Source organism: Mesoplodon densirostris, chromosome 5 (assembly GCF_025265405.1).
Source record: "Mesoplodon densirostris isolate mMesDen1 chromosome 5, mMesDen1 primary haplotype, whole genome shotgun sequence".
Lineage (NCBI taxonomy): Eukaryota > Metazoa > Chordata > Mammalia > Artiodactyla > Ziphiidae > Mesoplodon > Mesoplodon densirostris.
Window position 1 is genome coordinate 91486027 of NC_082665.1, and position 26474 is coordinate 91512500.

Below are 26474 nucleotides of genomic sequence, written 5' to 3' on the forward strand. Positions count from 1 at the left end.
CGCCCGCGCGCTCCGGGACGCGGGGGGAGAGCCGGGCCCGTATGCCTCCGCCCACCCCAGACCTGCCGCAGTCCTGGCGGATGGAGGGCAGGAGTGGCAGGCGGGCACCGGGCGGGGTCGGCGAGCAGTCCCAGGCGGAGCGCGGCGGGAACGCTGTCCCCAGCGCGTCCTCGGGTCAGAGACGAAGACTCGGGAGGGCTGGGTGCTTTCCACCTGACATACTTTCTCAGAGCCTGACAGAATTTTCCCCCAAATTGTGTGTGTGTGTTAACTTCCTGTTTGGAAGAATAATTGGCTAATGATAAGTTCCACTTTCTGAAAGGGTTTTGAATGAAATCGTTACTTGACATGTCCTTTCTAGAGACCAAAGAGTTCATATATATATATATATAGTCTTTTTTTTTTTTTTTTTTTTGAGAAGTATCTCCGAGTCCGAAGGAGTGGATTATTCCACAGGTTTGACGAGAGGCGAACCCCGGCTCATTCGCTGAAGTGAGGAGCTGGGGAAGAGAGTGTGTCAAGGGCTGAATGCGCAGCCACTTAGATGCTAGCCCGGTTAGGAGAGAACTAAAGAGTAGGAAGATGACTGAAACGCATCCTCTGAGGGTGGAGCATGGTTTCATTTCCAGATTAGAAGTGAAGAAGGGAGGAGATACTCGTTCTTGGCCACTGTGTCAACTGTAGCGAGAAGCTCAGGGGAAGTGTGAATCTTTACCAATTGCCCGGTCTCCTTGACCGGCGGAAGAAGTTTGCATTAAATTCTGTAGCATCAGGGGATCATCATCGAACTGTCTGAGAGAGAAGCCAAATTTAACTGATTTTCCTTTCTGCTCCTGAGCGGTTATGAATAGACGCCAGGGTATTTTGAACCTTTAAACGTCTTTGCTACTTCTTTGATTTTCTGAAATGTGAATGCTTTGTAGTAGAAAAATGGTTTAGAGGAGTACACAAAGCCATCCATACCTTTCTGGGTCTTGACTTTTTCTTGTCAAAAAAATACTATTCTTGGATTCACTTTACATTTCCATATTTCATTCTTCTCATGTGAGATTCGATTTGCTACCTGGTTACTGCAAATGTCACTAACCATAAATCTTGAGACATAGCCACAGTGCGGTGGCATCGCAGAACAACTTGCCTACATAGTTTGTAAATACGTTTTTTGGCAGAAATGCAAGAAAGTTCTGGGTGGTGATTTATTTTACATTGATGTGTCTTGTTTATCTGAATAGGCGTTTCCTCTCCAGTTTATCTCAGGAAACACATCTTACTTTGGGTAGCTTGTACATGCATAAGCCTCCACTTTTTAGCAACTGCATTTTTAGCATGCTTGCTGGCTAGCCATGCTCTTACTTTTACAAGTGCTGTTATTGAAGTGGACCCTGGCTGGCCTATTAAGTAGCTACCCATGCACATGAAACAGAAAAATCCCTTTGGGGGAGGAACACTGAAAAACAACAGAAATACCACCTCACTTTTCATATTGCTTAGATATTTTATCTCATGTTTCAGTATTGATACTTTTGTTGAAAGGCTGGAAGGATGACATTGCATTTTTTTAAAGGACACTGCTCCTGCAGCTCATTCATTTATCAGGTGAGATGAGATTAGATATTAAAACCAATATAAATTCTTGGGTGTTTAATAGAGATGCTCTTTCTGGGAGTTATGGAGATCACTCTGATGACTCTTAGTACTTTCTGAAATCTGGGTGGGAAACCCTGGTATTAGAGTTAATGGTTTCTTCAGCAGGAACCATGTTGGGATTTAGTGCTAGGTTTCTGCAGATGCCTTTGCAATCGTTGTAGGCATGTGCAATACAACCATGTATAGCACTTGGCTTCCACACACCTCTCCATCTATTAAATTAAAGAGAATTCTTCCTGAGATTTTTATTGACCTCTGAGGTCCATTATCAGTGAGAGCGGGCTTCTAATGAGATGAGGACCACTAATGAGAACACATCATCCTACTGACTGGCACTTATAGGTCATTAACACAGGTAAAAATTTTGTGTAGCTGATCTTGTACTTGAGCAGATTTTGGAGCTGGGGTGACAGCTGAAAAGAGGAAATGACTGTGCAGCTAAATAACAGTAAGCCTAAACGTGTAATGCATTGTATTTACGGTACATTACTCCACAGGTAAGCTCATTTTCAAAGGAAATTTTACTAATGAAGCAAAAGATGTAATGTATGACATATAGGTCCTCCAACTCTAATCATAATTGATCTGATAACCTTGTCTTATCACTTTTAGGAAACCTTGTATAACTAAGGTTAGGCAGATTCATAAAGTCAGTATTTCACAAAGAGTGACTACGTACCTCCTATGTAATTCCACGTTGGAAATCACAGGTAATGAATACTTAATCTTTTTGAATTCTTAGTTAGATGCCAGGCAAATTTCTAACTACTTTACATGTATTATTTCATATTATCCTGGAAATAGCCCTACAAGGTAGGCATCATTATCATCTCCGTTTATGATGAAGAAAGAGACACAGTCAGGTTATGTTCACACTCCAAGAATTCATGAGATTTGGATCCAGGTAGTTCGAATTCCAGTGCTGGAGTTCTTAACAAATATCATCCCTTTCAGAACACCCAGGCCCAGCCAGTGTTTCTAAGAAGTTCTTTGTAATCACTGCCGGGGGTTCTCAGTGGGAGGGTGGCTAGTACCTTCTACCTAGTGCTATTGAGGAACCTGTGGGGCTTTTTTGACTGTTGTGAAAGCTATAGGGTTCTGTTGACGTTTGGTGCTGGGTATGGAGGCGGGTTGGGGTGCTGATTGTCCTGCAGTGGGTAAGATCGTTCCACACAAGGAAGATATGCTTTCTCTCCTCACTGAGACTCTTCATAAGAAATTTCCTGCTCTCTCATGGCTGTAGACACTTAAAACACTTAAAGCAATGGGCTTGGCTTAAACTGGGAATTGTGGAATAGGGAAAGCTATCCATGGCAAGTATATTATGAATTGGAGAGTTGTAACCGGTGATGGCATTTTAAAAATGATTAAGTTTTGGCTGCGTTGGGTCTTCGTTGCTGCGTGCGTTGGGTCTTAGTTGCAGCCAGCGGGGGCTACTCTTCGTTGTGGTGCACGGGCTTCTCATTGCGGTGGCTTCTCTTGTTGCGGAGCACCGGCTCTAGGCACGTGGGCTTCAGTAGTTGTGGCATGCAGGCTTAGTAGTTGTGGCGCATGGGCTTAGTTGCTCCGAGGCATGTGGGATTTTCCAGAACCAGGGATTGAACCTGTGTCCCCTGCATTGGCAGGTGGATTCTTAACTACTGCGCCACCAGGGAAGTCCTGGTGATGGCATTTTGATAAAGGGGTGTTGAAGAGTTTACTTATGTTAATGGTACTCTGCAAATGTTTTCTCAAGGATTAAATAGATGGAAATAAAATCTACTCCACATCTTTGAGACATCAAAGGAAAATGACTGGCTGTAATACACTCTATTAAAATTTATCCTTTGTAATGCTCTCTTGTAAACACTTGCATAATTATTGTATACAACATGATGGAAGTAGTAAACATGAGAGTGTTGCAGATAGATATCACACAGGCAGAAGTCTATAAAGGCAGATCCAGTAGCTGAAGCTCCTGGGACTTGAGATACTTGGCATTCTCTGACACTTGGGGGGAATTTTAAAAAGGTATGGTCACTTTGTGACTCAACAGTCTCCTAAACTGTTTAAGATGGCGCACATCCATTCCCTAATGTAGGTATCCAATACAGGTTGACATACAAATCCAAAATGTGCCTGATATGTTACAGTTTATCCACTCGACCCTCACATCCAACACATGCCTGTAGAACTGTTTAACCTCAGCCTTCTGTAGCTGATATAGAAACTTGTGGTCAGAGTGGCAGAGATTTAGATTTTCAAATAATGAATAAATTTAGAAGTAGAGAAAGGTAAAAAGGTATAATAATTCAGAATCACACCATGTTGGAATTTGTTTTATTTTGTTTTGGTTTTGTTTTTTACTTCTGAGAAAGCCTGAAATTGAGCCAATTAGAGACGTCTGGGGCTAATAACAGTCCACTTTTAAATTTACAAATAATTTAAGAATGGTCTGTGGTCTGTCATTTACTCAGTGTAAATTAGTTCAAAAATATTTTCCTTTTTCATGAAGTCAGCCACACTGAGTATAAAGTGAAGTAGAGAAGGCTGGGTGTTCTCTCCATGGGCAAGGCATTATTTCCAGTAGTTTGTATTTATTGATATCTTTAATCCTAACAACAATCCTCTGAGGTAGATAATACTGTCATCTCTAATTTTCAGATGGGGACACTGAGGCAGAGAAAGAGGTTAAGTAACTTGTCTGAAGTTTCATAGCTGAGAAGTGGCAGGATGGGCTTTGGACCCATTCTAACCCCAGAGACTTGTTCCTAATCACTGTTACCTGTGATGGTCCCTCTACCCTTGACCTCTCCTTTCTAGGCTTCCTAGGGTCTCAAATTACCAGCATCCCAGACCCTCCTGCTTATATTTAGCAGTAGTTTACTCTTTCTCCTATTGCTTCAAGTGGACCTAAGCCTCACCTCGGCCATGTAGTTTTAGCAGTCAACTTCAACCCATACTTTATTGATGAGATTGACATTATATTATTAATATATAATATTTTGTCAGGCTCCCTGTCCTCAGCTTCAGTGTTGTTTTCTGTATCTTTACTTCTTTCTTAGGTGTCTCATGGGAATAACTTTCTACTTTTTTCAAGGTAATCCCTTCTCTATATGTTCCACATCCCACCTTTAAAATTTTTCTATATTAGTCATCTCTTTTCTTTCTTTTATTGACAACTCTTTCCTTTCTACTATTTTTTCCTCTTCTCCCCAATGTGTCCAAGTCACCTTGTTGACATCTTTTTCTGTTCCATGTTTATATGTTTGTGTCTATATGTAGATCTGTCTTGACCTTGCTTCTCTCCTTCATCTTCAGTTTCTCAAGAACAGCTCTTTGATGCTTATCAGTGATCTTATCATTGATCATTTAAACCACTGCAGTCTGGCCTCCGCTGCTGAAATGCCTTCTCAGAGGCTGCCTTTTTTCCAGAACTCACCCTACTCTCATTTTCCCGTAGTATGTGATATTACTGCCTATTCCTATTTCCCACCTCTCCACTGCTGCACTTGTTCCTTTCCTTTGTACACTCCGTATCATCTGTAGTTCTCCTGCACTGGCCCCTGCTTTCTCTCACCTTCTATCCTCATTCCTCTTCCCTTTCTGTATACTTTACCTGGTTTATCGTTTCCTTTCCACTGGCTTCTATCATATGTTCTATTCTGGTGAAACCCAGATCTGTACATCTAGCCCCATTCTCTTCAGAGCTACAGACTTGCATTTTCAACGATAGCTTTATCATCACCATGGGGTTCAAACTCAAAGTGTCCTTAGATAATCTCTAGTTATCAATGTTCTGTCCCTCTGAGGTACTTCCCTCATCTTCCCCTCCCTTCGTATTTGAAGTCCTTTATCTGTCACTTTTCTCCCACTTTACCTTATGGTTATATTATGAGCTTTAGGTGAGATGATTATGAAAAGGCCTTTGTATATGACAATTGGATAACTAGAAATTAATTTTTATATTCCTATCGGGTACCAAAATTCTAGAAATACCAGCAATGAAATATCTCTTGAATTAGTTCTCTTCCCCATTGCCAGCACTAAAGCCCAGCCAAGCTATTTTTACTCCTAGACTGCTATAGTCACCTCTTGGTTAGTCTTCTGTTTCATATTCTCTGGATCCTCTTTATTTTTATTATATATATGGTTTAACTTTCATCAAAGTTGGTTTCTAAAGCAAAGACTTACTAGCATCATTTCCTTTCTTAAAAACTTTGATTGTCCATGGAGTAAAGTTCAAGCATCAGAATACTATTCTTAAATAACATTTATTAAATGCCAGGAACAATTTAGGTACTTTCCATATTTTAACTCATTTAATCCTCACAACAACCCTATCAGAGGGTAATATTGGTATCCACATTTTATAATGAGGAAATTGAGATCTAGAGAAGTTAAGGTTTTCTGGAGAAATTGCATATAAAGGTATAAAGCTCAGGAGAGTTTATATTGTTAATAATTTTAAAAGCTAGGCTATGAACCCAGACTGTTTGACTGTAGAATCTTTCTCTTAACTATTATACTCTATTTAAGATTTTATCTTTCTGGTAGTATTCAATTTCATAAATGTTTATCAAATAGTTAAAAAAATTTCCTTTAGTTCCCTTCTCCTTGTCAGGAACTCTGAAGTGTGTAAGATTTTACTCTACCTTCAAGGTAACAAGTTAGTCTGCCACAGTACGTGCTGCTGACAGAAGATATGAGGCTCCTGATCAGACAAAAGACTTTATTAATCAAGTCATAGCAGGTAGTGTGAGCTTCATGTTTGCATAGGCTTCCATCCCCGCCACCCCCAACTCCATGGGGCAATGAGGAGTGGCCCAAATGGATACCATGTACATAGTGGTTTTATGTCGCAGCTGAGGAACCTGGGCCTTAAAAAATCTCCAATCTTATAAGGGGGCTGTTAGCAACCTTGCCCAATTTTTGCCCTTAGAGGGAGACATCGTCTTTATTATCCTGCTCAGGAAACAACTCTGTCCTCAGCCCTGGCAGGACACATTCTCTAAATCTTCCAAAGCTGTTTGCTATATACAAACATCCTTCTAGAACAAAAGCCATCAAAGCGTCTTCACAAGGTATGAAGAAATGTAAGAGACCTTGAAGAATTGTCTCCCAATACCCCTAATGTTTTCCTTCCCAATTTAAACAGCATGAGCTTTGCTAAAGCTTAAATCTAGTTTTGTTCTCTTTTGCTAAATCCAGCACTTGTTTTTCCAATTCTTTTTCAATAGGTGGGAAACTCTGGAACTAGCTGAACACAGAGGTTTAATGAGCTGACTCAAGGGGCTATGTTCAAATCCCAAGTATCTGTCTTTTCTCCACTGAAGCTGAAATCAAATCACTAACCTAGTTGCTGAATGTGTAGCTGATTCTTTTTCTTGTTACTTCCATTTAACAAATAGTTGGTCAATGTCAACTACTTTGCTGGGCTTTGGGGATACAGAGAGGATAAGGTGACCCTCTGTCCTTGAGCAACTCATAGACCTGGGGGGAGATCAATGAACAGACTAGAACCTGTCAAAGGAAAAAAAAGTTGCAGAGATGGAACATATAACCTAGTTGGAGGGAAGAAAGAATCCAGGGCCTCAGGGTACGTTTTCAAGAGTGTATTTTTCTTAAGCTGATTCATTGAGTAGAGGTTAGATAGATGATAAAGGTGGTGCTGGTAGGTTCTAGTTGGTGAGAAGAGCACGTGCAGGAAGAAGGAGGTCTCCTCTCCTTTAGAAAAAACCATGAATCATTTTCTTAATGGTATGTCTGGAGGGAAGAATATAAAAGGAGCCACAGTAGAAAATGGGTTTAGGGCAGCTGAGAGGGGATAGAGCTCAGGAAGGATCTTACATATCAAATTGAGAGCTTTGGATTTAGCAGTGGACCAGGGAGGAGCCAGGAAGTGACCGACTGAAAGCAGGGGAGGCACCTAGTCAGATGTGTGTTTATTGAATGAAGAATGGCCTGGAGAGGGGAGAGGCCAGAGGTAGGGAGCCCAATTAGGAAGTTCCTTCAGTAGTAGAAGGAGAAGTGGTGTGAGTCTTATTAACAAAGGGAATAGTGGTGGTGATTAAAAGAAGGGACAGATTCCAAAGAAGAGTTGGTGAATGTGTGGTCGAAAGGGAGTGAGAGAGAAAGAAGACTTGAGGTGACCTCTGGGTAACAGAGAAAACCAGAAACACAGGAAAGGCGAGAAGAAGGTGAGTTCAGCAGTGACGCTGTGGGCACTTACGTGTCTGTGGGATCTCACATGGAGACATTCTGGGGAAGCTCCACAGAAGGCCTGAGACTAGGAGAATGGTCTGGGCTAGAGCTCTATTTGGGTGTTGAAGTGGCAGGAGACAAATATGTATAAAACGTGAGGAGAAAAGATTATTGAAGAAGGAACCTGGGGAATTGTAATATATGACAGGAGGACAGATGAAAAAGGACCCAAGGAGGAGATTAAGAAACTGCCTGAGAAGAAGGAAAGAGGGAGTGTAAATGCCATGGAAGGCCTCAAGAACGTTAAACAAAAGAGGAACATGGAAAGTGAGGCTGTCACTACTGAAAAGTAATTGACTTAGAGTTACCCAAACACACTTGATGGAAGAACCTTGTTGCTTACCTGTGGCAGCCGTCACTTGCGGTTATGGTGACCAGAAGTGGAGACTCCTGGAGAGTGGCTGCATGTGTCTGAGTTCGTGCTGGACTAGTGTCTGCCATCGTTCTCGGCCTCACTATTCCCATTGCCAGACATGACAGGACAAAGGACTTCCTGCTGTCCTATTCTAGCAGCATTAATTACAGATGGGGCACACTTTCAGATCAACTCACAATCACCAAGGCATTTTCCTTGGTTCTGTGGAGATTGTCAAGATGGGCAAGATAAAGTCCCCATCCCCAAGCAACTTCTAAGACTGTGTTCTTTGTTGTGGGATAGTTAAGTACCATAAAGGACTTAGACCAGAGTATGAGTGTAATTAAAAAGGAAGGAGAAACCAAACTCATGAGAGGAAATCATGGAAAGCTTCATGGAAGTGGTGGCATTTGAAGGCGAGGTAGGAATCAAAGCAGAAGAGCATCCATTACAGGAAGAGGGCAGAGCACGGCAAGGCCTCGGAGGCTGTTGGAAGGGCGAAGTATCTTCCAGGGGTGACAGATACTGTGGTTAAATGGTGTTGCCATCATTGCTCCCATGCCCTTGGAACTCTCCCCTCACCAGGGTACCCCCCAGAGACCCCCAGTGTTCTCCACACCTTCCTTTACTCTCAATGAGCTTCCCAGCACAGAAGTCATTTATTTCACAGATAACTTCCAGGTCCCTCAGATATGATTAGCTGACTCTCTGTCTGTCCCAGCAATCTGAGCTGTCATTCGTATTTGTCATAGGTATGTGAAGATCTCTAGTTTTCTTAAAGAAATCTATTTGATAACCATGTGATAATGACGAAGACATGTTTGGAATAAGTAAAGACTTTTCCAGCCAACTGTTTGTAAAGTCAGCTCCTGGTATATAAATTATGTGGCTTGTCAACTCATGATCTGGGAAATGTTTTCTGTCACTCTTCAGTGGACAGTTTTCAGTGGTGTTAAGTGTGCCTCCTCACTGTTATGGTTAATTAAGAATTGACAGTAACTCTGAGCTTTAGTGGCTTTTACTCTTGAGGGAAGAGGCAATCCCAGGAGACTTGAGGTTTGGCTTCTCCGAATTATTAAGAGCACTATTTTCATGGTTTAACATAGTGGATTCTGATCAGGATCAGGAGAAAGGCAACCTAATTTTGATTTTTTTTTCCCCTCTGGAGCTTAAAGCACTAATCTTATCTGCAGTACTTCCAGATTTTCATTATACTGTAAAGGGTTTGATTTATAGGCAAAGGTATGTGACAATAGAATAATAGTCAAATTGTCTTGCTTTTTTATTTATTGTGGAGTTTAAACAAATTTTGGCTATCCTAGCTTAAAAGTCCCAAAGATAAGAAAACTGTTCTCAGTGTGAATAAACTGGGAATGTATCTTGACATCAAAAATTTATTTTCTAATGCCTTTCACAGTTTATTCATGCTGAGAACCACTTCTTATCTTTTGAACTTTTGAACTCTCTCTGTATCAGGATGAGCAAAAATGAACATGGGTTTCCTTTCAATGGACTGAAATACCACATGTAAAATAAAACAAGTAGAAACTCAAGACACAGCAATACACACTGGCCTATTATGTGATAACAGAATAGTATTTGTACTGGGCTTTAGGCATGTTATATGCAATATGAAATGAATTTTGAAATAGGAAACACAATAGGCAGCAGCCATTAAAAGGTATGCCTTAAATCTCTTGTAAAGCACATCTTGCTTGAATTCAACTGACAGTAACAAGTTGGGACCAGGAAATGACTCAGTCAGCATTCTCCTTTCATGGTAGAAACACCATTAACCTTTTAATTGTTTCACAGCTAAAGTTGCTGTCAGTGCCACCTTTAAAAGGGCTCAGGTTCATTAAAATTTAAGGGACCAGTAAGTTCATAGTCTACTCTAATGACCTAGCGATGGTTGTGAAGGCCCTAAATATATTTTTGCCTCACTGAACAACTGAGGGATTCTTTGTAGTGGCCAGGTGTGCTCCCAGTAAGTTGTTGCATTGTCCCATTTCAATCCCACTAGAAAAGTCTCCCGCCTTCTCCCTCATCCGAATCCTAGGGTCTCCTAAAGTCCTGTTGAGTGTCTTCTGTCAGTTTTTATTTAGTTGGCCATGTTAATTCTGCAGCTAGATTTTAATTTCATTGAGGGCAAAGTGTGAGCCCAGTAATTGTTTGTTGGATTTAAACTGGTCACTGATAATCTGTTTCTGCAGCCCCTCTATTGCCCCCTCGTAGATAAAAAGGTACCCCAAACTTATTTATAAGCATTGGGAGTTCTTGTTCTGGCTGTGCTACTTATTAGCTGGGTGAGACTGTAACATCTCTGGTCTCTAGTTTCTCATTTATCTGTTAAAACAGATGTTCCAAGAGATATTGGGTTGGCCAAGAAGTTCATTCGTGCTTTTCCATACCATTTTACGGAAAAACATGAACGAACTTTTTGGTCAAGCCACTACATGTTCTTCAAGGATTAACCAGCCTTAAAATATGTCCCTAGGGCCTCCCTGGTGGCGCAGTGGTTAAGAGTCCGCCTGCCGATGCAGGGGATACGGGTTCGTGCCCCGGTCTGGGAGGATCCCATGTGCCGCGGAGCGGCTGGGCCCGTGAGCCATGGCCGCTGGGCCTGCGCGTCCGGAGCCTGTGCTCCGCAACGGGAGAGGCCACAACAGTGAGAGGCCCACATACCGCAAAAAGAAAAAAAAAAAAAAAAAAAATGTCCCTAATGTGATTTGTTATATATGATTATTTAACATTGGTCCCTTAAATGTAGGGAAATGTCTGCCCAAGACATAATTTTTTCTGTTTGGCTTTATTCTATGTTAAGCCTTCCCTGATAAGATGTAGTTAAAGGATCCTTTTTCTCTAAAGAATGTTTCTGGTTGATAATAATGAAACACTCTCATTTGCTTATAGAGATAAAATATTTGATTTTCTAAGAGAAAACTGAGATGGAAAGATATAAAGTCTAACATCAAGGGGATCCAGAAGCCTTACACCATCAAAGTGCATTAAACACCAGGAAGATCCAAGATCATTTCAGTGTAAATTGTTATTTGGGATGCTAAGGATCTATTCTTAATCCTGGGATTTGTCAGTAATATTAGGACGCAGATTATACAAAAACAGTAATAAGAGGGAGCATGTGTTCATTTATCCTTTTTACCATGTGATTTTTGTGTGTTTATAAACCTGAAGAGTGAGGTGAACTAGGTTTGTGTGATTGTCAGTTTCTGGAAGTGACTCCCATGGGCTTTGCCCACACTGTGTGTTCAGTTTCCAAGTACTCTTTTTCACCTTCAAAAAATGGCTTCACGAGGGCTTCCCTGGTGGCGCAGTGGTTGAGAGTCCACCTGCCGATGCAGGGGACGAGGGTTCGTGCCCCGGGCTGGGAAGATCCCACGTACCGCGGAGCGGCTGGGCCCGTGAGCCATGGCCACTGAGCCTGCGCGTCCGGAGCCTGTGTTCCGCAACGGGAGAGGCCACAACAGTGAGAGGCCCGCGTACCGCAAAAAAAAAAAAAAAAAAAAAAAATGTCTTTACAAGAAGTCTGCAGCCTGGAAAAGGGCCCTCACCAGACCGTGCTGCCACCCTGACCTTGGACTTCCAGCCTCCAGAACTGTAGGAAATAAATTTCGGTTGTTTATAAAACAAACAAACAAACAAAAAAACCGACTTCAGACTCATTGCCAGAAGATTTTGGTTAGTGGTGGTAAGTAATGACCAGAGTAGAGTTTAAGAAATCTTATGCCAAGGTGGTACTTTTACAGGCCAGATCTGCACTAGAGGCTCTTGAAATTCTTTTGCTTTAGGAGGTACTTGCTTCGGTTTCACCATTTCTTTTTTGTCTTGTAGTTTTCCTAAAAGTTATTTCTATTTCCAGTAGATTTTGTCTGTATGATATCAGCACACAAGCTGCCCTTTTTATGTCTTAAATTACTTACCCATCTTACATTTACACACTAGACTGGTTTACCTGACAGTGTATGTTGAAATAAAAAATAGTTTCATTATCTCTTATCCATAATTTTGAAATCCAAAAAGCTCTAAATATTGGCAGGTACTTTTTTGGTTGTTGCTGTTATTTGTCACAAACTAATTTGGTGGCAAAACCTACACCGAGCTGATGTGAGTCTAATTATAGACTTTATTTTATTCAATATGAGAATCCTCAAGTTTCTTTAAATAAATATTAATGGGTTTGTTTAGGGTGTGACTCTAGACACTTCTGGGCACATATGTACCATACTGCCTTTCTAAAATCTGAAAATTTCTGAACTCCAAAGCAATTTGGCCTCAAGAAATTCAGATACTTCTAACCTATATTTCTAAATATGATATTTGAAGAACATACTGATTTTCACAGAATAATTTAAATTTTTAGAAGTTTTTTTATTCATACCATTCTTTTATAAAATGAGGAATTGCTTTTAAGCAAAGAAGTACCCACCTATTTTTGTTTGTTTAAATTCTGGATGTTGGGCGATGTAAAGAAGGAAGGTTCAGCTTCTTCTGTTCCCCAGAGTAAAAAAGAACATTATCATAATGTTAATGGATGTTTTTTATCTGAAATTCCAACATTTTATAACATACCTTGTCAAAAGTGAAAAAAAAAAAAAAGTTAGCTGATTTTATCATTGAAAAATGTTCCCAGGGACTTCCTGGTGGTCCAGTGGTTAAGACTCCATGCTCCCAGTGTGGGGGACATGGGTTCAATCCCTGGTCAGGGAAATAGGATCCTGCATGCTGCATGGTGTGGCCAAAAATTAAAAGAAAGAAAGAAAGAAAGAAAGAAAGAAAGAAAGAAAGAAAGAAAGAAAGAAAGAAAAAAATTTTCCCATTTTAATAATCAGAAAATAGAGATTAGATAGTCCTTTAAGGGTAATGCATGAAAATGAGTTTTATTGTTATTCTCTTAAGCCCATTGCTTCTGTATGAAAGAAGCAGAATCAATGGAATCCATTGAGCAGGATCTCCACGCCAGGCAACATGACAAGGGTTTTGTATATTGTTTCATTTTATTTCATCTGAACAACAAACTCTGTGCAGTTGTACCATGCCTCTAATGTTGAAAAATCATTATTTAGGGACAGCGATAAGGCAAAACAAAACCCATTTCTACAATTTAGATATTTTATTCAGTCCAATTTTATTCTCTGTAAAGTAAGGATAAAACTTCTTTGGTCCTACTCTTGGTTACTTTTTATGATGTCTAATTCCAGAGGGTGAACTGGTCTTTTGAAAGGTAAGGCGGTCTGGTTAGGATCAGTCTGCTGGACTCCCTAGTACCAGATTAATATTAACAGAAGTGGACTTCGAAGTCTTTTGCTCTCCTCTGCCTCACAAACTTTCCTATTTCACTTTCTTCATAAATTTTATTTTGTTCTGTGAAGTCCTTATTTATTTATTTATTTATTTTTTTTGCGGTACGCGGGCCTCTCACCGTTACGGCCTCTCCCGTTGCGGAGCACAGGCTCCTGACGGGCAGGCTCAGCGGCCATGGCTCACGGGCCCAGCCGCTCTGCGGCATGTGGGATCTTCCCAGCCCGGGGCACGAACCCGTGTCCCCTGCATCGGCAGGCTGACTCTCAACCACTGCGCCACCAGGGAAGCCCTGTGAAGTCCTTATTTTGACTCCAACAAGCCGCTATATTTTTGAGATTGCATTTGTGATAGATCCATAGCTGTTTAGACACTGGTGAGCTCTTAGTTTCCAAGGAAAGTCAACCAAAATTCCTAACTCACTTTGCTGTAGTCCTTGCGTTTCAAATTAAATATGCTTGTGATATTCTCTTCTGTATGTAGAATCTGCATGACCACATGTTGCATTATTAATGGCCTCCCCAAGGCTTTGCTTCTTGCTGTGACTACTTCAATTATCTCAGAGTTTAAGCTCTTCATCTGGTAGCGTAGTGGGGCACTTATGTTTCTGGCATGACTTTCTAGCATAGCAGGAAAGAAGCCTGTTCTGAAGAAAGTAGGGGTCCTCTTAAGGTGGGGTAGAGTCCCTTGGTAGGGAGTTCTGGTCCCCATGGAGACAGACACTTCAGGAGAGCCTAAGGGCCTGGAAGAAAAGTTAATTCTAAAGGACCCCAGAAGCCCAAGGAAGACACTTTTACATCTGACAGACTGGCCAAGAATTGAACATGAAGAGGAGGTAAATAGTCTCACAGAGGAGGAGGGCTACACATGGGCAGGATTGCAGGTGAGGCTTCCTGCTTCTGTTCAGTGTGGCAACAAGAGATAGTAGGGCTTTTGACCTATAGACAAATTAAATGCCAGCTGTCAAAAATGTGAGCTTTATGGCTGAGTCTTTGCAGTTGTGTGAGATGGAAAACATATTTGTGAGAAAGCAGCTAGGAATGGAAAGTCTGAATTAAAATTAATTATTGCTTGAAGGAAAGATAAATGCCTATTCTGATTGAACCGGAGGCTAGCAGTGAATCTATTACACGAACATATCATCACTGTCTGTTTCATTGTGTACTTCATTTGCCTACGAAATGAAACTTGTTTTCTTTTGAAAACCATCTTTAAAATTTCTGTGTGTTAGCAAAAAAATTGGAAATGGCCTAAATGTCCAACAGCGAGGAAACAGTAAGGTAAATTATGGTATATCCATTACGATGGAACATTTATGCAGCTATTAAAAACAATGTTTGCAAAGAATTTTAACGTTCTATAAAATGCTTATATTATAATAAGTCAAAAAAGAAGCAGGATACAAATGTCTGTAACAACATAATTTTATACAGAAATGTATAAATATAAAGACAATAAGCACAAAGGAGGGAAATGCATCAAAATGTTTTAATAGTGTTTTATCTCTTGGTGGTGAATTATGGATAATTTTTATCCCCTCATCTACAGTTCTCAGTTTTTGCCAGTTTTTCTATAATGAACATCTATTACTTTTTTCTCAGGATAAATACTTAAAAAAATTCAGCTTGCTTCTGAAATAGTTTTCTGACCTGACATATATTACTGACCAGAGCCACTTGAAGACAACTTCGTAAGACTACTGTTGAGGCCACCAGTGCCACAAAATTATTTCTGATAAGAACCTTTATGGTTCATTTGTATTTCATTAAAAACATGTCATTGTGTGATCTATCTGGGTTGCTATGATTTATTCCATTGATGGTCCAAAAAAAAGATGCAGGCAGTGTCCACTGTTTAAGGTTCTGGAAGCATCCCAGAGCAAGGGGGAAGAGGTAGCTTCACCTCATGGGCTCCAATCTTGTAATCTGACTCACGATTAACTGACATAACCATATTCAGGAACAAGTAGGCCATAAACATGGCTTCTTCAGACCTATAGTTACTAACTCAGAGTTACAGTCTTAACATTTAATCTACTAGCTGTAAATTGCTAAATACTTTAACAAATTTATCGCATTTTTTCCTACTCCAAAGGATGAGATTAACCTGACTTGACTTTTAGGTGACTCTTACTTCTGTAACCAGTTGGTTACAGGTAGAACTATTTTGCTTACCTAGACCTCAATTTTCTGGCCGCCTATCTGCCTGGAAAATAATTGAGAATCAGGAAGTAAATAATAATAGTAACACGAATAACAATAGCTAACCCATATTGGGTACTTGTTATTGTTTTAAACTCTGTGGGGTACTTTACCTCATCATCTCATTTAGCTTTTACAAAAAACATATGCAATTGTATTGCTCTCTCTAGTTACAGATGAGAACACTGAGGCTCAGAAAAGTTGAGTAGCTTGTCCAAGGTCACATAGCTAGTTGCTCTGGAGCTAGAAACTGAACTGCCTTCCAAAGCCCAAACGTATGCTTAACTAGTACAGTAAATAAAAAGTGCAAACTGATGTCACAAAGTCTCTATTCAGAAAATGCTGGATTTTAAACTTCAAGTTCTCAAGTAAGAATCACTCTTTTTTTCAAATGACTTTAGCAGGTTTACAAATAACATATTTGAAAAGAGGAAGCGAGGACTTCTAGAAGCAGCAATTGATAGCAAAAAAGAAGATATGGCTGTAGACTGATAGTAAGAGGAGCTGAAGAAAACTAGAATATATTCTCAAGATCTCTGAAAGCATTATATTCTGGATTGGTTAGGTAAGGCATCCTGTTCACTTTATTAAGTATACCAATGAGTAAATATGGAACTTGATCATGGTAGATTTATCTTGTCAATAAAATGTTAAGTTCAATATAGTCCTAATTTTTTTGACAAGTCTCTAATTTTATTATAGAACGTATACATTTTATGGAGAAAAGATTAGAATCTACAGATGAGGTAACAAAATAAAAATCTTTCATAATCTCACAACCAGAGATATCCACTGTTAACATTTTGAAAAAGCTACACAATATAAATACAAATGTAAATATAAATATGTATGTTTATGTTTTAACAAAATGGGACCATGCTTTACTTTTTAATATTGTCCTTGCTATTGTGTGAGCATTTTTTAAAATGTTCTTTGATTATGAAAGTAGAGAGGTATATAATATATTTGAGAAGGATTTTCTTCCAGAAAGGATTTAAAAAGAACCTGAAACATTTATTTGATGCTTTAAGGAAAAATGCATATTAATCCAGAAAATTATTTCATGTGAATCAGTTCATTTCTTAATTATGCTATATCAGTGAAGCACTGATGTACTTGAGTTATCTTCATGCCACAGAGCTCTCATTGTTCTCCTCTATTTAGATTAAACCTTTTAAAGTAACCCTTTTTTTTTCAGTAAAGAAAAAAGGATCAATAATGAGAGTGATAATTTAAGAGTGTTTTGAAAGGAAGAGTATACATTCCCTGGCTGGAGCTGATGTAATTTAAAGCCATCTGCTTCTTTCACTTGAGCTGCAGTTAGTTTTGTACCCATCAGCCTACTTAATTCAGGGGGAGGGGCAGAACCAGCTTCCCAAAACTGTGTTTTCATTTGCTATTTCATTAGACAAAGATTTATCGAGCACCTACTTTGTGTGGGTCCTTATGTTAGATGCTTATTTAATGCAAAGAGGTATAGGATGTTTCCTCTGTACTCAGAAAAGTCCAGTCTAATGATGAAAACAAGCAAATAAGAAGGTAATTGCCATTCAGTATGATAGGTGCAAGGAGAGAAGTGAGCTTGGGGGCTATAGAAGCACATGGTCAAGCTTCTTTGGCCATAGAGATGCCTGCGTGAAGTGTCTTGAGAGTGACAAGGTAGGCGAGTGATGAGGGGAAGGAGAGTGATGAAGAATGTTTCAGGTAGAGGGACCGCATGTATAAAAGGTTTTGGGGACTACAGAACAAACATGCTGTGTTTAGGGTCATAGAGATTAGGATCTAAGGCGGAACAAAGCTTGAGAATTGGCCATGGCCTATCAAAGAGGCATTGTATGCCATGCTGAGGAGTTGGAATTTTACCCTAAAGGAATGAGAAGTCACTGAGTATATTGTCAGTGGAGCCTTGAGAAGAACAGCTGTGGTTTTGAGAAATCACTCTGGCAGCTGTATGAAGAGGCTCTCAGTTGTGATAAGAAATGATCAGGATCTGAACTAAGATGCTGGAGAGAAAGTAGTTGAACTGATTAACTTGCTGATTGTTGGATGTGGGAGGCAAGGGAGTGGGTGGGAGAGAGGGTGACATCATCATCTCCAGGGTAGGTGACTGGGTACACTGTGGTGTCTTCTACAAGTGAAGAATGCAGAGAATGAAGCAGATTGAGAGGGCAGGTCAAAGATGATGAGTTTGTTTTGAATGTACTCAGCAGGCAGCTGGATGTGTGGATCTTGAGCTGAGAGACAGCTGTGGACTAGAACAATAGATTTGGGGTTGTCTGGGAATACAAGTGTGAAACCAGGGAGTGGGGTAGGCTCACTCAGGAAGTGTCTGTGGATTCAGAGGGGTCCTAGAGGACCACCATCATTGGAAGGATCAGCATAGAATAAGGGTGTGGGCTCTGCCTCTGGGTTCAAATCCTAGTTCCACCAGTTACTAGGGCAAGTTACCTATTCTCTCTGTCCTTCAGTTTCCTCATCCATAATATGGAGATGACACATATTTCAGTCATAGGGTAGTTGTGAGTCAGAAAGAGTTAATATATTAAAGTATATGTAGTAGACTGGCTTGTAGTAAAAAAAAAATATTGATAGCTGTGGCTTTACTCTAACATTATAATGATTAAGGGAAATTTGGCCAAAAATAAAAAATAAAAAGAGTTAGTGAAGAATACAGAATAGGTATTGTCAGAAGGGTAGGGGAGGACATCTGTGAGGGGGGAGGGGGTCATAAAAATTAAGGTGGACCAGAGGAAGATGAGTTGTATTAATGTTACAGGAAAGACAAGCCACGTAAGAGCTAGAAAGTGTCCTTTGTTTTCTTGTTACAAGAGTTTGCTGGTGGCCTTGGTGTGTTGGGGTCCAGATCCTGATCCTGGCCTGAGGAATGAATGGAAGCTGCGAGTGGAGTGAGCAAGTGGAGACCACTTTTCTAAGGGGCTTGATTGAAGCCAAAGAATAAGGATGGTAGTCAGGGGGAGATAGAGAGTCGAGTGAATATTTATGGTTGTTTTAAAGTATGGGTGAGGGGACTTCCTTGGTTGAGCAGTGGTTAAGCATCCACCTGCCAATGCAGGGGACACTGGTTTGAGCCGTGGTCCGGGAAGATCCCACGTGCCTCGGAGCAACTAAGTCCGTGCGCCACAACTACTGAGCCTGCGCTCTAGAGCCCGTGCTCCACAACGAGAGAAGCCACCCCAATGAGAAGCCCGCGCACCTCAATGAAGAGTAGCCCCCACTCGCCGCAACTAGAGAAAGCCCACGCGCAACAACGAAGACCCAGCACAGCCCAAAATAAATAAATAAATTAAAATGTTTAAAAACAGAAGCAAAGTATGGGTGAATCTAAAACATTTTATATTAGTTAAGAAAGAACTAGGACAGGGGAGAGGACTGAGCACTGAATTAAAGGAACCCCTTATTTATTCATCAGATTTCCCTCAGTATTTTCTGTGTCTGGCACTGCGTCGTAAGCTGAGTATACTCTCAAGGAACTCTGGTCTTAGGCTGTGTATGAAGGTAGATGGCCAGAACTCTAACATCCTTGTGTTCCAGCTGACGATGAAGTAAGGCACTGCAGGGACTCTGCCTTCTCATGGCTAAGAACCTCTCCTGAGAGTACTGATCTATGTTAGGGGTAGTAAGACCCCTGGGTGTTGACCTGAAGTATATGAGATCATCTCAGGAGTTTCTTCAGCAGGTCAGACCACCATGCAGGGAGCCTCCTGAGTGAGGAAACACCCCCTGCAGTCATGCTGACCAAGCTTTTCCCTACATGACCACTGGTAACACCTTTCATTTGGCTACTTTCTCTTTCAAAGGCACAACAGTGTATTGGAAAGAACATGAAGCTAGATAACAGAAAGCTTACTTGTTTCATTCATTCATTCAAAACTATGCATTGAGCACCTACTGTGTGTCAGACAATATGCTATGGGCTGAGATGGCAATGGGGTCAGGAGAGGTGGAGTGCATGCCCCCAAAAGCTTGCATTCCTATGAGGGAGACCAGCACTGAAACAAATAGTCACGCTCCTGTAGGGAGAGTAGAGGCCCACAGTTCTGCACAGAGAGGTCAGGGCATCTCCCTGAGGAAGTGATGGCAAGATTGAGCTGGAAAATAGGTTGGGATTAGCCAGGTGCAGGGAGCTGGGGGAAGAGCTTTAAAGTAAAGGAACCAGCATGTGTGGAGTTATGAAAGAGTCTGGTACTTTCCAGAACCTGAGAGAAGTTTGGTTAAGCTAGAATATGGAGGGTGCTCTTCGTCCAACTAATTAAGTGATATCGGGCAACAGTGATGCTGATTTTCTGTCTCCTGCTCTCTAAGGGCAGAAGTGGGAGAAGGGTGCCCCCGGAGGCTGCTGTTCTCAGAATGCAGAGATAAAAGGGATTTGTGGGAAAGGACTCTGAGGACCATATGTAAGATGGATTCGGGCACAGAGAAGACAAGGGAGAAACTAGAATCAGGGTGGTCTGTTGGGAAGTTACCTGTTGATGAGACTACTGCACTGGAAATGTGAATGGAGAAAGGAGTGGACTGGAAGAAGAAATCAGTTTGTTAAAGAACAGGAGATGCTGGGATGAGCAATTCCTTGAAAATTCCTGCAAGGAGGCTCACTTGAGAAGGATCATCATGATGTAATGGAAATGAACTGAATTTTCAAAGGGATACATCTCAGAGGACAGCAGCTGGAAAGCTAATGAAGAGATGCAAAAGGTATATCCCTGAAGAGAACTCAATGAATTTGTGTCAAGGAATTTTAGAAGGGAGTGTTTGAAAAAATTAGATTGAACTCTAACTTTCCTTTGATGAATGCTCTTTTAAACCCAGTGAATTGGGTAAATTCTATGCTTAACAATAAAGAACTACAAGGTGCTGTTTGTGACTGGCCAAAGCAAACCGGGTAAGTCCTAGATGCTGTTCTAGCCATGTTAGCCCTGATATTGTCTATTTCATTTTTATTGCCAGTTGGTGAATACTAACAAATGTTTGAAGTTTCCAGTATTTTGTTTGGGGTAACATAGCAGGAGACACTCACATTGCCTTAGTAGAGTTAGTTGTTCCTGAGCAAATACGGAGAGACTCGAACCTTGCATGAAGGCTTTCTAGCAATTATTTGCAGTGGAGTGTGTGGAAATACAGCTCTGTTGATGTGTGTTTGAATTCTGAAAGAGATGAAGGGTGCTGTGAAAATGCATTGCACTGCATTTGTCAGGAAATGGGATTGCCCCGAGGAGCATGGCCAGTGCCTGGTACAAGCTCACCACTGACCACCCCATGAGGACAGGAGGCTGGCGCACAGTCGATAGGCAATCACAGTGCCTCCGGAGGCTCCCTGGCAGCTGGCCAGGCAGCACCGCTCTGCGCCTCCTTGGAATTCAAGATTTCCTGAGCATGCGGATGGACACCTGCCTGCTTTAGCATTAACAGTCAAAGAGAAGAAACTTGGGACCTTTAAAAAAAAATGGCATCTTGGTTTGTTATGATTTGTCTTTGTTTTCATTTTTCTCAGTGGTCAAAGAATGTTGTTTCCAGCCAGAATATCCTTCCTATGTGTCCCTCAAAAGACTGATTTATTGTTGCTATGGGAACCGGATTATCAGATTTTGAAAATTAGTGTATTTTAGGTCCCTAGACACTGCAACACTGTGTGTGTGCGTGCGTGTGTGTGTGGTTGCTTCTTCCATTTGGAGAAGGAAGGAATAGAATCTTTTTCATCTATTTTTATTAAATAAAGTGAAATATACACCTCTGTTAGGTGAATTGTGGTGTGTGTGGTGTAACATTTCATTCACATTCACTGTGTGTCTCCACTATCTCATTTCCATAGGGACAAATAAACTAAAATGCTGAGGAAGGGGGAGGTTACTTTATGTGATTATAGCTCTATTCAAAGTTTCCTTTTTCACCTCTTTTAATGAAAAATTAAGTGTCACTTTCTCAGTAAAGCTTCCAACTCCCCAAGATCTTGACCATTCCACATTTTTCATAGCACTTACAACTATCTCAGAAACTATATATTTTGTTTATCTTATTTATTCAATATTTATTGTCCATTTCCTGCATTAGGATGTAAGATTCATGAAGGCAAGGTATTTTGTCCGTTTTGTTTGCTGCTATATCCCCAGCATTTGAAAAAGTATCTAGCATGCAGTAGTTGCTAACAAGTACTTGCTGAACAAATAAAAAATTAATAATGTCATATTAATATTCATTTTATTGCTATATTGCTTGGCATATGCCCCACAGTAGTATCCATCGCTCTTGGAAATAGCTGTACTGTCCCTATTCAAGTGGTGATGACATGCTAATCCCCAAAGAGTGGGGCATCACCCCTAACACCAGCCACTAGAATACAAAGATGATTAGGAAGCGGGTGCTGTTCCACAGGGAGCTTACAGTAGAGGAAGGAGGAAGGTAGTCAGTGTAATGCTAGAGTCGACCTCTGGTGGCTTTGGCTGAAAGGTACACATGTTTAGCCAGAACCTGTGATATGCCAGGCACCTTGCTAGCCCCTCACCATTATTCTCCTGTTTTTCTGATGGCAAAACTCAACTTCAGTGAGGTTACATCAGTTTCCCAAAGTTGTACAACCTGAAGGTTAGATGTTAAGACTGGCTCTGTTTAGTCATTTTTTTCCCTCTAAAACCATCCTCTTTTACTGTTTTAAAACTCTACAAGCTATTTATGTGCTATGCCCCAGACAATAAGTTCTGACATCAGTCTGCTTGGAGAACATGATGGGGTGAGATGGAAGGAAACTGGCACTTTATAGCATCACAAAAGCATCTCAGTATGGAACTTATCTGTCTGGTCTGTTCATTTTTCTCATGATTTACAATTATAGAAAATTCAAAAGCAAAACTGAACTACAGTGTTTAGGGATGCATAACAAGCTGATGAAGCTATAAATATATACAAGGAAGTAATTACCATAAAGTCAGGATAACTATTGCTCTAGAGAGAGGGGAAGGTCTTATGAAAGGGTATTAGGGGTAGTTCTGGGGTGATGTCTGTGACCTGGGCGGTTGGTACACAGTTTTGTTAGGATGTGCATGTACTTTGCCCTCACTTTTCTCTCTGTGTGTAATTGTTTATCACAAAATAACACGTCACTTCATATTTCACCGTTTTGCCTTTGAGGAGAAATGAAATGAGGGAGGAATGTAGTTGTGAGGTTTGACTGTATTAGAAAAGGTGGCACTTGAAAATCCAAGGTCAAAATGTAAAACCTGTGAAGAGAGAGCGCAAAAAAGTGGCTCTGTCTAGTCTTAAAGCCCAGGCTACAGATATCACTTTGCCTCCTTTGGTGGAGGAATGTTTAACTCTGTACAAGTGCCTATTGCCTCTTTCCTGGTAGTCCTTGGTGTAGGTGGCAACATGTGCTTTTTAGGAGACTTAAGCTTAAAGACCTTTAGCCTTTATGAGGGTAGAGATTGTTTAAATTCACATAATTATTTCTAATCATGAAATATTCTGAAATAGTGTGACAAGGCCATTTTGAATGGGAACATTCGGGACTCATCCTTTAAGGCAGGGGTCCCCAACCCCCGGGCCAGGGACCAGTATGGGTCCGCGGCCTGTTAGGAGCCAGGCTGCACAGCAGCAGGTGAGTGGTGGGCGAGCGAGCAGAGCTTCCTCTCAACAGCCTCATTCATTCCCCCCATCCCCGCCAACGTCCGTGGAAAAATTGTCTTCCAGGAAACCGGTCCCTGGTGCCCAAAATGCTGGGGACTGCTGCTTTAAGGGTCTTCTTTGCAAAGCCTCTGAGACCTCTAGGTAAAGTTCAAACGCTTTGTTTTCTAGGCGCCCATAGTACTAGCTTGCATACTTATTCACGATCAAATTTTTGGGTAAATGTATTTTTATTTAGATATCTCCTTCATCAGATGGGGGAATGCCTTAAAGGTTGGAATTTTTATCTTAACTGTCTGTACCTAGTGATTTTGAAATGTTTGAGGAAAACAAATCCATAGAAAGAATTCACAATTCAACCTATAAATCCATAGAAAGCATCCACTGCATGGATAAAACTGGTGTTTGTTAATCTCCATCGAATAAAGCAGGAGTTGGGGGCAAAGGAAAATTGTGTTACGTTTGTGAACAATCCACGCAGAGCTGGACAGTGAGAAGATGTAGGAAACATTGATTTCTAAAGTGGAAATGCTACTGACATTTGGAGAAAGTGAAAGAAACAACGTTCATAATTAGCATTCATGAATTACTTTATAATTGAACAAATGCTTTCACAAATGTTATTAATTATCACAAAACAGTGAGATAAAGAGATATAATCCTGTTTTACAGACAAGTAATCTTCAAAGAGGTTAGGATAACTGTGAACTTGACAAAGTCACACAGATGAATTATGGAGTCCACATGGAAACTTTCAATTCCAAATCCTGGACATCTTCCACTATACAATGTTCTTTCCAGGATAGGAGACTTTTATCTCAGTAAGAGTATGTAGGACTCTGACTTATGTTCTCCATTCATGGTATCTGCAAAAATGAGTTATATATTGCTTGGTTCATTTTTTTTCCTATTCCAAAATGCTCTCATGTATGGCTTAATAAGACTCAAATGCATGTTAAATCACATTTTATATTTTATTTTTCTTTCACCTGTAAAATGGGATTATACCTCTTTATCTCACTGAGTAACTTGAAGTGCTTTAAAATAGATAATCTTGTGCAAAATCCAGATGGACACAAGTATTTCATAAACTTAGAAATTGGTTTTATATTCTTTTTTTTGATTTCTATCTTGCCTATCATGACCTTTCAAAGGTTTATGGTTAAACCCAGAGTAAAACTCTCCCAATGTTATTTGCCCAAGAAGCTATTAGTATGAGATTTATATATATGACAGGAGGTAGAAGTAATCTTTGCAGATAACTATTAGTAATATGAAGGAGCAGATATTAATATGGGAAGTGACGGCTTCCTTAAAAATACCAGGTGAACTTTCGACTTAAAGTTAATCCAGCAGGCCTGCAGGGACAGTAAAGAATAGACGGGGAGTCATGTGTCACACCTGCGTACTTAAAACATCCAAGTCTGATTTCCCTCCAGCATTACCAATTATATTGATTATAGTTCTTAGTTTTCTTTGCACTTCAACCAAGTTTCCAGACAATTCAAAGTAGTTAGATGATCGATCTGTGTACATATTCTTATTGATTGCACTTATCAAAAACCATAATGGAAAAGTTGTCATAAAGATCTTGATTAAATAATACGCAAGCTGCCATGGCAAGCATCTCATAGTTGCATTTTGGCTGAATACACTGAGCTGCAGTTTTTCACTTCATATTGATTGGATAGCCTCGCGCTGTGTATGTGCAAGTATGTTAATCTGTGAAGCTAGGGTGAGAATGCTGGGAACATTCATGAATTAACTATTGATCTAGAATCTGGAATTCACTCAAGATAGTTTTTGAAGATCATAGGAGCCTCTGCAAGGATGACAAAATGTCATCAGTTGAAACTGGTTACAGATCTTGATAATTAGGAATACTAGTGTAATCAGCCTCTCTAGATTAGTAAGGGCAGAACTCGATTTCTACTTCCTTTTCTTGTTGTTAAAGAATAGTGTTCATACCCTTTGTCGAATCAGTGCTCTTTTATAGAGAAGCTCTTCTCATCTAAAGGAATAACGTAAAATATGGGGAAACTACATCAGCATGAAGATGTTCATAACTACCTAGCTTATAGAAAGGAGAAGCTGAAAGAAGCCTATAGGACGTGATGCATCCACTTGACAGAATTTGGGAGGCATTGAAAGTTACGTTTATGAGGTCTTAGCAATGTGGAAACTGCTTTGATATGATGCTAGGTGAAAAATTATTTTACACAGGTAAAATTGTAGATAACTTACTATTATATTTTTCACAAATATGTATATGAAAATAGATTTATGGAACATAGTAGTCATTTAATTACTCTTATTATCAGCATTTTGCAGATCAGTGCTGTTAAGGTACTTGTCAAGGTCACACAGCTACTCAGTGAAAGGGTTTGGACCTGATCCCAGCATTGTCTACATCCCAAGACCATGCCTTAAGATTATCATAAACTTGTAATATTGCTTCTTTGATACTTAAAAAATATATATCTATTATAAGGAAAATTAATGAGAAATCCAAAATGGTGCCATAAAAAGTTTTTCTTTGACTTAATTTGTTCAACTTAAATTTTCTTTCCACTTTCATTTTTTCCTATACTCATTCATTCTTCTCTTTCCTTTCCTATTCTTTTCTCCTTCCCCATACTTCTGTAGAGGAGGAAAAAGTTTTCCTTGACTCTTAGGGTCCTTGGCTGGGTCTGAAAACAAGACCAACAATGATTAACAGGACTAAAGCATACACACTTACTTAATATCAGTTTTAGGTGATTCAGGAGCCTTCATAGGGAAATGAAGACCCAAAGAAATGGTAAACCTGAGTGTTTTTATGCTAAGTTTGAGGAAGAGCAGACATTTGTGGAAAGATATGGTAAGACAGAGTAGCAGATAAGTATAATAAAATGTGGAAACTTAATGAGGTTGTTTCCTTTAGATTCTTCTCAAAGTCTCCAACTTGGCATGTTGGCATCTTGGATGTTCATTTTTCCTCCAGGTATAGGGAGGGTGCCTGTCACAGGAGGGTCTTAAGACCTGCTTCAGGGGAGAAGGGAAGGTGGAGGGTTAAGGTCAGAGAACCTTCTTGCTTC

The 26474-nt window shown here is 40.3% G+C and overlaps 1 protein-coding gene across 1 annotated transcript in view; it reads left to right on the forward strand.

Moving 5' to 3' along the window:
* The first annotated feature begins 23329 nt into the window (after positions 1 to 23329).
* Positions 23330 to 26474, forward strand: part of LOC132490490 (EGF-like and EMI domain-containing protein 1) — a 505293-nt gene continuing 502148 nt past the window's right edge. Inside the window, 1 exon segment of the mRNA XM_060098831.1 lies at positions 23330 to 23541. Within this exon segment, the coding sequence (XP_059954814.1) occupies positions 23330 to 23541 (212 nt within the window).